Source organism: Oryctolagus cuniculus, chromosome 10 (genome assembly GCF_051225735.1).
Source record: "Oryctolagus cuniculus isolate XC-2025 breed Fujian yellow rabbit chromosome 10, ASM5122573v1, whole genome shotgun sequence".
In the NCBI taxonomy this organism is placed as follows: domain Eukaryota; kingdom Metazoa; phylum Chordata; class Mammalia; order Lagomorpha; family Leporidae; genus Oryctolagus; species Oryctolagus cuniculus.
This window is the reverse complement of record NC_142876.1, coordinates 53,509,152-53,522,304: the sequence shown is the minus strand read 5'-3', so window position 1 is coordinate 53,522,304 and position 13,153 is coordinate 53,509,152. Positions and strand designations below refer to the sequence as shown.

At 38.7% G+C, this 13,153-nt stretch overlaps 1 protein-coding gene across 12 annotated transcripts in view; it reads left to right on the top strand.

Annotated features, from left to right (window-relative positions):
* The window catches only part of IMPACT (impact RWD domain protein), a 35,900-nt gene extending 25,551 nt beyond the window's left edge, over positions 1-10,349 (top strand). For 10 of the 12 annotated variants that reach the window (XM_089304882.1, XM_089304885.1, XM_089304889.1 and 7 more), the window contains 4 exon segments: positions 434-507; positions 4,766-4,856; positions 6,152-6,286; positions 7,240-10,349. In XM_089304882.1, coding sequence (XP_089161008.1) covers positions 434-507; positions 4,766-4,856; positions 6,152-6,286; positions 7,240-7,305 — 366 coding nt within the window. In that variant the 3' untranslated portion in view covers positions 7,306-10,349. 12 annotated transcript variants of the gene reach the window in all.
* Positions 10,350-13,153: the final 2,804 nt, after the last annotated feature.

Below are 13,153 nucleotides of genomic sequence, written 5' to 3'. Positions count from 1 at the left end.
GAACTTCACTTGACTCCCAGAGAAAAGTTTTGGTTTTCTGGAATGTAGAACATGCCCTACCATTGTTGTATACCTGTCACATGGATATGTATGTTTGGCAAATTTCAGAATATTTAGACATTATTATATTTGCATTAAAATTATCTATGAGGAAGAGAAATTTTCAAGTATCTCTGACATAGTTAGTACCCACATATTGATAATTAATGTGCAGGCATGCCAGGTCTGTCATTTTTGTAACAATTGACTGTACTAGCTTCTATCTGTAAAATGAAAAAGCTATAGAATTGTTTTTTTCAATCTAATGGACTCTTTAAATGACTCTTTAATGCAGTGTTCATATTAATATGCTTTGATATATCTTTCTAGCATTTTATTTACAGTGCAAATGCAAAACATATATTAGTTTATTTGTATTACTGCTGTTTTTAAGGTGAAAATGGTTCTTTCCAAATTGTATGAAAATAAGAAAATATCTAGTGCCACTCACAACATCTATGCCTACAGGTGAGTGATTATCACAATTTTTGGAAAATGCAATTTGTGAAAAATGGGAGGGGGGAAAAGATGATACATGATTTTTAAAAATAACTTATAAAAAACTATTATATTTTTTCTTGCTGCAATAGTAATAGACATGAAGAATACTTGGAAAGTGTAGAAAAGACCAAAAAAAAAAAAAAAAAACAAAAAACTAGAAGAATTGAAAAATCGGGCCTCTTTGCCATTATATCTGATAACATTTTGGTAACGTTTCTGGCTTTTCTATGGAATTTTTAATGATGCTTTACCTTTGTTCCATTTTTTAAAAATTTACTTGAAAGAGACAGAAACAGAGAGTCATTTACAGATCTCTTGTCCTATGGTTCACTCCCCAAATACCTGCAATAGCCAGGACTGGGTCGGGCTGAAGCCTGGATCTGCAAACTCCATCCAGGTCTCCCATGTGGGTAGCAGGGACCCAACTACTTTGAGTCACCATCTGCTGCCTTCCAGGGTGCACATTAGCAGGAAACTGGAATCAAGAGCAAAGCTGGGACTGGAGCCCAGGCACTTGATCTGAAGCTGTGGTGTCTTGACTGCTGAACATTTCCCCATGTTGTTATAACTACTTGATAAACACTGTTTCAATGGATGTGCAACAGTTGAGGCTCATACCACAGTTTATTTGACCGTTTCTGTTTTGATTTTTCACTATTATAAAGAATGGTCCAATGAACGTCTTTGTAAATTTACTAGCTTAATTTTTTTATGATAGGTTCTGGTTACTTCAGATTTTTTTTTTTTGAAATGAGGATATAATTAAAAGGAAAAAAAATTCTTACAAGTAGAATTATTAAGAAGTGTGATGTTTGGAACTTTCAGTGTATTGTCAAATTTTTTCTGAAGGTATGTTTTGGACCAGTTTATGCTGCCATCAGTAGTGAATTGAGCATACTTCTTTTACTATGTGCCTTTTTAATGATTTATTTATTTGAAGGAGTAACAGAGGGAGAGACAGAGCAAGATCTTCCATCCACTGGTTCACTCTCCCAGATGGCTACAATAGCCAGGGTTTGGCCAAAGCCAAGAGAGCTTCTTCCATGTCTCCCACGTGGGTGGCGGGGGCACAAGTACTTGGGTCATCTTCCACTGATTTTCCAGGCCATTAGCAGGGAAGCTGTATCAGAAGTAGAGCACCTGGGATAGGAACTGGTACCCATAGGGGATGCTGGCAGCACAGGCAGAAACTTTACCCACTATGCCACAACATCAGCCCCTGCCTTTTAGTTTTTATAGAAGTCTCTGCTGATTTGTAAGTGAAGCAGTGAAAGGTGTTTTTTTTTTTTTAAAAAAAAACATGGACAGTGATAAGACTTTTTTTTTTTTTTTTTGACAGGCAGAATTAGACAGTGAGAGACAGAGAGAAAGGTCTTCCTTTTCCATTGGTTCAGCCCCCAAATGGCCACTACGGCCGGTGTGCTGTGCCGATCCGAAGCCAGGAGCCAGGTGCTTCCTCCTGGTCTTCCATGCGGGTGCAGGGCCCAAGCACTTGGGCCATCCTCCACTGCCTTCCTGGGCCACAGCAGAGATGGACTGGAAGAGGAGCAACTGGGACAGAATCTGGCACCCCAACTGGGACTAGAACCCGGGGTGCTGGTGCCGCAGGTGGAGGATTAGCCAAGTGAGCCGCGGCGCCGGCCCAGTGGTAAGACTTAAAGAGAACATAATTTAGGCCTAAAATCAGAACACAGACACAGAATTTGGCACAAATTTAATTCATGGTTGAGATTACTTTTATTTATAAAATCCGGGCTATGTGAAACTCAAACCCTATCATCACTTTGGATGCGTGAGTTTTTAATATTATTAAGTTCATATCTCTTTGAGTGCCAATATGTTAAAGAAAACTGTTGTATAATTCCTTCCTTAATATAATATTACTGGACAGATATTTAATGTGTTCTTAAGGAGTTAGGGCCTCAGGATGAAGATGAGGGGTTAGACTTTACTGTCATGGATTGTGAAAATAGTTACCATTCATTCATTGATTCCTCAGGCATAGTGAGTACCAGCCCTTTTGTAAGTTAATTCTAATTTTATTTGCAATCCTGTCACTGTAAAAAGTTAACTTTTTCAAAATCCCGTGGTTGTTAAGTGATAGAGCAGAGCAGAATCTGAAAATCTGGTTTAATTTATCTCTTTATTTCACTTCTATGGCGCTGTGTGGCTGCACCTTCAACAATTTTGTATATGATGTTACCACCAAAAATAGTTTGATGTGTCAGTTATCCAGTTTCAGGTTTAGATTTTTGGGCTTTTATATAAAGTTATTATGAGAGTTTTAATTTTCCTCTCATTTCATTTTAGTAAGTGATCAGCTGTCTCTTCCCATGTATGTTGTCAACATGACTGCAAATGGCAGTTCCTCTCCCTGGCCCTCCCTGATGTAGTTGATGCTTTACTTGTCAAAATTGTCTGTCAGATAAGACTGCAAAAGGACACAGAATGGAGCCTTGAGGGACCCCACTGTGAACAAAAGAAATGACTTTATTTGGTGCATGGACACTGGGATGTGTATTTTGAACATGTAGGACCCTTTTGAGGGTACTTCCTGGTATAGGGCTATATTCCCGCTTTGGAGTTTTGGGTTGCCCCTCAGGCACGGGTGCACACAGCTATTGGGTGCTGCATCAATCATTATCTTTCTGGCATGTGGGGACAGCGTTAGTGAAACTTTCCATGGGTTCATCTATTTTTTTTTTTTTTTTAAGATTTATTTATTTATTTGAAGGAGTTAGAGAGATCTTCTACCTGCTGGTTCACTCCCCAGATGGGCACAACAGCCAGCACTGGGGACAGGCCAAAGCCAGGAACCAGGAGCTTGTTCCAGGTCTTCCATGAGGGTAGCAGGGGCCCAAGCAGTGGTATTCCTCTGCTGCTTTCCTAGGCACAGTAACAGAGTTGGATTGGAAGTGGAACAGCAGGGACTTTTCTTTTTAACATTACTGGTTTATATTGTCAAATTTTCTGCATTTGTTCATAAATTATGGTTTTTAGATTACGGTTACAAACCTAATATAAACCAACCCCCGAATGCTTTTAGCCCTAAATTTGTCATACAAAATTTTGTTTGATAGTACTTACTTTTCCATAGGTGAGGTCAACTCTAAATAATAGACCTGCTAATAGTAGGTGGTCAGTTAATGTTTATTGAACAGGTGGATGTATTGAAGGATGAATTTATATATAAAATAGTATAACTGACTTGATGTGTAGATGAGCTTTAAAGGCTTTTACATTTACATACACTGGGAGGAGGGCTTTATCATGTTTGTGCATTGCCACATGCTATCATTGTAGGGGATTGTGAAACCCACTGGATGGCAAATCTAAAGTGGCTTTTTTTTTTTTTTTTTGGATAGGCAGAGTGGACAGTGAGAGAGACAGAGAGAAAGGTCTTCCTTTTGCCGTTGGTTCACCTTCCAGTGGCCGCTGCGGCCGGCACACCGCACTGATCTGAAGGCAGGAGCCAGGTACTTATCCTGGTCTCCCATGGGGTGCAGGGCCCAAGCACTTGGGCCATCCTCCACTGCACTCCCGGGCCACAACAGAGAGCTGGCCTGGAAGAGGGGCAACCGGGACTAGAACCTGGTGTGCCGGTGCCGCAAGGCAGAGGATTAGTCTTGTGAGCTGCGGCGCCGGCTTAAAGTGGTGGTTTTTAAAAAATGTCCAGCACTTATTTCTGAAGCTTATTTTATTACATTGCATTCATTATTCCAAATGCTAACTTTTTGGGTAGAAAATACCATGATTTGTTTCTAATTTTGATAACCCTCTAGGAGGAAATTTTAAAGAGGAAAAGAAATCTTTTAATTCTCGTAATGAGAAATACTTGATGGCTGGAATAAGATGAAAATAAAAAATATTAGCTTGTATTGGTCTCCATTTTTCTTAGTATATGTGCTTTTCAGTGACTGTTCTCTGTAACTGCTAGCTTCAAGGTTAAATGGAGTAAAGGAAGTTCGGATGTGTAAGTCACCTTCCCATAATAGCAGCATTACTGTTACAAAGGAGACCCCTGTGATCACTAGCTTTGCCAAATATGGAAAAGGCAGTAAACCATCCGTGAAAATGTATCTCATATGTGGTTCAAGATAGATTTTTTTTTTTTTAAAAACAAATAAATTGAGTTTAGAAGTAACCAGATTGATTATAACAAGTGTTGAGGAGTGACTTAAGATTTTGGAATCCTAAAGTGTAATGCTATTAAATGTATTTCCAGAATATATTGTGAGGATAAGCAGACCTTTCTGCAGGACTCCGAGGATGATGGGGAGACTGCTGCAGGTGGGCGTCTTCTTCACCTCATGGAGGTAAGTGTGAGTTAAACTCTGTGACTCCTATTCTATGTGAGCCATAAAATTTCTCAATGAAACAGAGCTCCATTTAGCAATGAGTTAATCAGTGGAACTATGTAACATAAAATATGTGGTTTAATTAGTGGGTTTTTTTTTTTTTTTAGCATTAGGTGGAGGGAAATCTTAGCTACTGGATTTGGGTGGAAAGCAAGTGGTTAATATCAAGTTCTATGTTTTTATGATGTAGATGGTAAAAGATTGCCTTCAACTTTGGGAATATTTCTTCTTTGTTTCTTTGACAATTTCCTCCACCTCTTTTTTCGGTTGTATCTTTGCGGAAATCCTGTTAGTTGGATATTACAACTGCTGGGTAGCTTCAGAATGATTATTAAGTTGTCCATCTCATTGTCTTTATGTTCTGAGACATTTTCTTGGCTGTCTTCCAAATTTCTGTTGAATTTATAATTTTTTTTCGCAGCCAGGTATTTCATTTTTAAGCACTCTTTTTCTCGGTTTTCCCTTTCTCATAGTATCCCATCCTGGATGTATGGTTGCAATATCTTCTAAAATTTCTCCAAGTTTATTAATTAGAGTTTCCTTTTTCAGATGTTCTCACCCTTAAATTTTTCCTGGTCCATTTTAGTTTATCTTGTCCTTTCTCTTTCATGCTGCTGGATTTTCTTCATCTGTCTGGTGATCATTGATTGTCCATTAATTTTAAGAATGGATTATTTTTTTCCTAAGGTAGTTACTATAGTTTCTTCTGCTAATGTCTGTGGAGGTTTGTTTTCTGATGAGGCCTGTCCCTTGAATGGGATCCCTGGATGAGGGTTAGGCCTGTAGACTGGTGGGCCTCACTGGAAGGGCAGCCTTTGCCAAATGTCAAATTGATGAAGACCTTCCGACAGGTAACAGCAGTGACTGCTCACGCAGCCTCTGTTCTCCACCAGTTTGCTCAGAAGCAAGCAGGATGTTGCTGCCATTATTGCACCCAGTGGGAGAAGGCTGCCGAAACTGAACTGTTTTGGTTGGAGTTATCAAGAACTGGAACCCTACCTGCATGAGCTCCCTTTCACTCCCTGGTTGCCCCAAAGTGTAGAATTTGAGGACATTGTGGAACCCAGTGTTGGTGTTCCAAATTCCCTCTAACATCTCATCCCTTAAATTGTTAATAACCTCACCCAGTGCATACTCATGGTTCTGCCATTAAAGTCACTAGGAAATTTTATGTGCTATGGGCTATTTCATTCTACTTTAAAACTCATATTTATATATGCCTATGTATCTAACTGTGCTTCTGAAAATCACAGATTTTAAATGTGAGGAATGTCCTGGTGGTAGTATCCCGCTGGTATGGAGGGATTCTGCTAGGACCGGATCGCTTTAAACATATCAACAACTGTGCCAGAAACATACTAGTGGAGAAGAACTATACCAGTTCACCAGTAAGTGACTGTTGATACTATGTCTGGAGAGTTTATCCTCATTGCCTGTGAAATAGAAATGATAGAAAATTAAGAGTGAAGTAGAACATGAGTGGTCTGGACTAGGAAGCTGGAAATAGGCTCTAGTCAGAACAGTGTGACTGGATAGTTATGTGGCCTTGGACAGATCATTTCATCTCTTCAAACTTTGATGTCATAGATTTAAAATTTACATTAGAAAGACCTTTGAAGACAAACTGACTTCTGCCTCCTAAAATTGCGGCCTAGAGAGATGGCAATTAATGTCACATTAGAAGTTCTTTAAAGATCTATAAAATTTCCTATTGGTGTCAAAGCGTACCCCTTCCCCAGGCATGCATTTAGATACTTCTCCCTTTATTCTCTGAGTTCATTTTGTTTTGTATTTTAAGTATATTTGAAAGGCAGAATGAGATAGACAGACATGTTCCATCAGCTAGTTTACTCCCTAGATGTCAGCAAACAATAGCCAGGGTTAGGTCAGGCCAGAGCCATAAGCCAGCATGTTGGTAGCAGGAACCCAACTACTTGGGTCATCTTCCACTGCCTCTTAAGCCCAGTGGCAGAAAGCTGGACTGGAAGTGCAAAGTAGCTGGGACTCAAAGTAGGCACTAGGGTATGAGATGCAGGGGTCACAAGTGAGAGCTTAACCTATGCCACAGTGCCCTCCTTGGTTCATATATATTTTAAACATTACTGCTTTGAGAAAATGGAAATAGATAATAGGGAAATTATTGAAATATAAATGTGTTAGGTATTTTCCTTGATGATCTTTCACTGTCTTGAAAATATAAGTGAAAGTGCCCCGTAAGACAAAGATGATAAAGATGAGAGTGATTATACCCTCATTATTATATACAGTCTATGATTTAAGTTTTCATATTCATATAAATTGAGAGATACTAAATTGAATTGTGTTTTTTTTTTTTTTTCAGGAAGAATCATCTAAGGCTTTGGGAAAGAACAAAAAAATGAAAAACAAGAAGAGGAATGAGCATTAATACCTGAAACCATATGAAAGGTTAATTTGCCTACAATTATATACACATTCCATAGTCATCAAGGAGTATGTTGTACGCGAGTATCCTTGACTGTGCTCAAGTCAGCCAATTCACCGTGGACACCAGCATTATCTTTCTCCGTTGGTTATACCATCTGCCAAAAATAGACAACTTATGATAAAATCATGTGTGTTTCAGGCTTGCTTGAGAGAACTGATTTGACCTTATTGACCACTTCGTCTAATTTTAGAAGGCAACAGTTGCCCAGGGCAGTATTTGGATTACTGTCTTTTTTGGTGTGTGTCAAGTGCCTTTGTTAGGTGGGGGAGAGAGATCTCTAGAGGTTAATGAATACCTGATTTCTTGTCATAGAGATTCTTGTACTGTTAAATGAATGTTGCCTTGTACTGCTCTTTATGGCTTACTGGAACAGGAGCTCATGGAAGACTGATCTTGGAGAGTTTCTTCTTGTGATTTCGGTACATCAGTATGTCACCTTTCATAGTGTTCATCATTGAATAATAGATTAAGTGAAAATTTAGGTGTATCCATCTACGATTATGTGCTGAGGTGATCATCCATCTAACATATTTGTTAGCATAAATGTTATGCCTCAATTTATGTCACAAACTTGTGATTGTGAAGTTTCAAAAAGTGATTTCCTAGTCTCTGCGTTTTTTTGGAGTTAATTCTTGTAATGTGAAGCCGTAGAATATGGAGTGTCAGTAGGTTCCTTCCACCCTTGAAACATGTTGATGTTAATATACAGTTTCTTTTACCAACTTGGAAGTAGTACCCTTCTTGTGAACTTCATCAAGGAATTAGAACCATGCTAGAAGGGAGGCGATGGGTTAATGAAACATTAATGGAATGGGATAGAAGTGGCAGAATGTTGCTGGTATAGGGCAAGAATGGGTAGGATAGTTGATGCACACTTCCCATCTGAGCTCCAGATAGCTTTCTCAGTTCTGTGATTTTGCAGAGAGAAGGAACAAAACTTTTGATTGGAAGAACAAAGACATTCCCTCTTTTTCCACTCCTGTCAAATCTTCCTTTTTTTATCGATGCTTCCAGTTTCTTTCCTCTGAAGTTACCTCTAGGCATTCAGATAATTTATCTTTGAGATAAAACAGTAAGTCCTAAACAGTTCCTTTTCAAACATGTTTGGAACCAATTGTTCTTAAGTTCTTACTTAAAGGCTGGTGTCATGGCGCAGCAGGTTAAGATACCGCCTGCGGTGCCTAGCATCCCATATAAATGTGGGTTCGTTTCCTGGCCACTCTGCTTCTGATCCAGCTCCCTGCTAATGTGCCTAGGAAAGCAGAAGATGGCCCAAGTGCTTGGGCCCCTGACCCACGTGGGAGACCCAGGTGGAGTTCTGAGCTGTTGCTTTCAGCCTGGTCTAACCTCCCCCCCTCCCTCTCTCTCCCCCTTTCTGTAACTATGCCTTTCAAATACATAAAAATTTTTTAAAAGAGTTCTTACTTGATCATAGAAATTAGGAGGCAGCTTGGGGTTGTCCTGAAACATGGGATGCATCAGAGAACTGGACAGAGATTTTTGTTTTCTCTTCAGTGTTTTACCTTTAAAAGATCTAACATCTTTACTTGATATTTTTAATAAAAGTCTATCAGATAGCTTTACACTAGGGTGGGTTCTGAGTCATAAAATCTAAATTATTTTTGCTGTAAGTATATTTAATGATGTGAATGATCAAGGATCAGAGAAGGACCTATTTGGAACATTTACCTCGGATACCATGAAATGTTTAATATATACTATATATTAATTCTTAGAATAATTAAAGGAATTAGAGCCCAGTAATAATAAAATAACTTCACGATTTTGGCATGCCAGACTTTTAAAAGGAAAAAACTAACACTTTGAAAATAAATGAGTTAATTTTTCTGCAACACTGAATTTGAATTTTTCTTTTTTTATCTAACATTTATTTAGGTCTTTTTGTTTTGTTTTGTTTCCTTTTAATTGAGTTGAAAGGCAAAGAGACACAAAGGTTTTCTGTCTGCTGGTTCTTTCCCCAAATGCCCGCTATGTCTGAGGCTGGGCTGGTGCTGGGCTGATCCAAAGTCGGGAGCCTGGAGCTCTGTCCAGGTCTCGCAGCCAGGTGGCAGGAATCCAGCTAGTCCAGTCATCACTTGCTGCCTCCCAGGAAGTTAAGATCAGAGGTGGAGCCAGGACTGAAACCCAGACACTTTCATAGGGGATGTGGGCATCTCAAGTGGCATTTTAACTGCTCTGTCAACCACCCACCCCTTATTTAGGTCTTTACAGAAAATAAGGCATCCTTATATCCATGATCTTATTTTCCCGTATTTTTAGAAAAAGCTTAATTTTGCCTTTTGCTACAGAGTTGTTAACCCTATTTTGCTGAATAATAATAAAAAGTCTGTTTGCCCAAAGTCAGTTAGCTGTAGGAGGGAGAGGTTCCAGTTTCTCTACTTCTGAACTCTGGGTTATTTCACATTCTACAATTAAGGAAAACCTAATTAATGATAGTATTTTTCTCCCTCTATTTAAAATTTCTCTTGAATAGAGGATTTTCCAATTTTCCAAATACTTTCTATAACCAGATCTATGCTGTGGCATATTTTATATTCGTTAAAATATTTTCCATATGCCAGCATATAAGAACAAGTCATGTCTACTTTGTAAGTGGGAATAGCAGTTGCTGCATCCAATGTATGCTTTTGAGGTATTTATCATGAAACAGAGCCTATCTGAAGAGAATTATATCGAACAAATCCTAAGACAGAACAGCGTGAAACACATACTGTTTAGAGGGCTGGTGAGATTTATTGCAAAAATTGCATAATCACCTCTAGTTCTCCCATAGAGATAACCATTCTTAACATTTGGTATGTACATTTTATTTTTTTCTTATGCATGATTTTGTATATATGACTATTTTTCTTTCCATAAAAATGGTATTAAACTGTATATACCGTTTTGTATCTTACATATTTCATATAGAAGTATATTGTTAACATTTTCCCATGTCAATAAATATTCTTCTATGGCTTAAATTTCTTATGACTTATTTTTTATCTCCTGGGTATCTCAGATTCATCCATTTTGTTGCAGGTGATCAGATTTCATTTTATTTTCTACTACTGTGCAGTATTCTATAGGATACATATCCCATAATTTCTTTATCCAGTCTTTAGTTGATGGGCATTTAGGTTGATTCCATGTCTTAGCTATTATGAATTGAACTTCAATAAACATGGGTGTGCAGATAACTCTTTTATTTACTAATTTCATTTTCCTTGGGTAAATTCCTGGGAGTGGGATAGCTGGGTTATATGGTAGGTCTATATTCAGATTACTGAGGTATCTCCATACTTTCTTCCATAAGGGGAATTCCCAGTTTACATTCCCACCAACAGTGGATTAGGGTACCTTTTTTTCCGACATCCTTGCTAGCATCTGTTTGTTGATTTCTGTATGAAAGTCATTCTAATTGGGATGAGGCAAAACCTCATGTGGTTTTGATATGCATTTGCCTGATGGCCAGTGATCCTGAACATTTTTTGATGTGCCTGTTGGCCATTTGGATTTCCTCTTGAAAAATGTCTGTTTAAGTCCTTTGCCCATTTCTTTACTGGGTTGTTTATTTTGTTGTTGTGGAGTTTCTTGATCTATTATATTCTGGTTATTAATCCTTTATCAGTTGCATAGTTTGCAAATAATTTCTCCCATTCTGTCGATTGCCTCTTCACTTTACTGAGTGTTTCTTTTGCTTTTATCTTTGTACTGTGCCTCTGTAGATTAGTGGGGTGTCTGCTTTCAGTTAATATCTAGAGGCATGTAGTGGGTGTGACCATGGAGCTCTGTTCAGTTCTCCAGGGTGAAGGGCATGTCTAAGGTGACACACCCAGGTTTGGCGTGGTAATTTTTTTTTTTTTTTAACATAGGATCAGAGAGGAGGTTTATTCTACCCAGCCGAGCTCCTTTCCTCAAAGGAGACCAGTGCTTGAGCACTATCCCCAGTGGGTATAATTTTCGTCTGCTCTGCCACAAGAACCACACAAAGGATCTGTGCAGTCCTCAGTGTAAGCTCAGATTTCCCAGAAGTGTCCCTCACCAGGTTACCACGGAGCCCTGAGCCCTTGGATTCTTGCACATTGACTGGCCAAAGTCCCAGCCATACCCTGAGCCCTCCCACACAGCCTCAGTTTTTTTACAGTCCCAGCACAGAAGCCTCCCACAGTCAGAAGCACCCAGCCCCCTGTTAGCTCTCCCCACCAGATTCAGGCGTCTCTACTTAGCTGGGTGCAGACACGAGCTGGTGCAGCTGTTACATATGTACAAAGTGGTACTCTAGTGGCTTGTTACAGGATGCCGTTGCAGGGTGAACTGGGGAGAGAGAAATGTGCCCACCCCCCTTTTCTCTAGTTTTGCAGGTACACTGTCCCCTGTGGGGCTCCAAGCCGGCTTCCCTCTAGGCTCTTCCTGCAACTTTATTGCCAGTGGCTTGGGCTGCTGCAGTCTGGTTTCACCTCACTCTCCAAATGCTGGTGTGGAAGCTCATGGCTACTAGGATCCTGAGTTGTGGGCATCCATGTCCTTCATGTAGGTCCACCGTCAAATTTGTGTAGTGTTTTGTCTTCCATTTTCTTCTTAACTCTTCTCAGACACTGCACTCTCTCACTTTTTTAAAAACTATCTTCTCCTAGACTAGGGCAGTAAGCTCCCTCCCTACTCCACCATCTTGGAAGCCCCCACTCCCCAACTTTAAGCAATTTATTAATTCATTAGGAGTCTCAAGAGTCACAGCAAGTATATAATTACTACAACAAAATTCTAATCAATTTCTGTTGATGTGATAGTAACACAAAGAAACAGATTCATCATAGGTTTCATGAATTTCATAGACATGATTCCAAGAATATAATGGTACTTTTCTCCCTCCTCCCTTCCCTCCTTCCATTTTAACTTTTGTTGAAAAACATTTTCAATGTTCCTCTAAACAAAGAGCTAGGTAAATGAAAGGTATATAGACCACTGTACTGTAGGGATGTAGACAGGAGTTACAGGCAACAGTCAAATCACAAGATATCTGTTTAGCCTGATATTCATTGAGGGTTTTTGGTACTTCCCTTCTTTCTTCTCCCCCTCTCTTCCTTCTTCCTTTGTTTAGTTTTTGAGATAACATTTTTAATTTACATTATAGTGAAAGATTTAATGCTCCACTAAATAAAGAATTCAACAAATTAAAAAGACCTTAGTTCAGCAGGAATAGGCAATGGGTATAGCAGTACTTAAGTGAAAAGTCCATTTTGCTCATATAGTAATTTTTAAAATAATCATAGATCATTAAAACTATAGTGTGTGTATATGTATATATATGTCTATATAATAAATGTATAAACTACCATAAATAAGTGAAAATGTGAGATTTTTCTTTTTGGGTCACTTTATTTCACTTAGCATAATGATCTCCAGTTGTATCCATATTGTTGCAAATGTCAGGATTTCATTTTCTTAAGGTTGAGTACTATTCCATCATGTACATATATCACATTTTTTTTGTCCAGTGATCAGATGATGAACATCTAGGCTGGTTACATATCTTAGTTATTGTGAATTGAGCTGCTATAAACATAGGAATGCAGGTAACTCTATTATAACTGCCCTATAGTATGTCTTGACATCTGGTATTGTGATGTATCCAGCTTTGTTTGTGTTGTTTAAGATTGATTTGGTTATTCAGGGTCTTTCTGTTTCCATATGAATTTTAGTATAATTTTTTCTAGAAAAGAATGTCCTTGGTATTTTGATTGGGATGGATTGAATATATAAGTTGCTTTGCTTGGATGAATTTTTT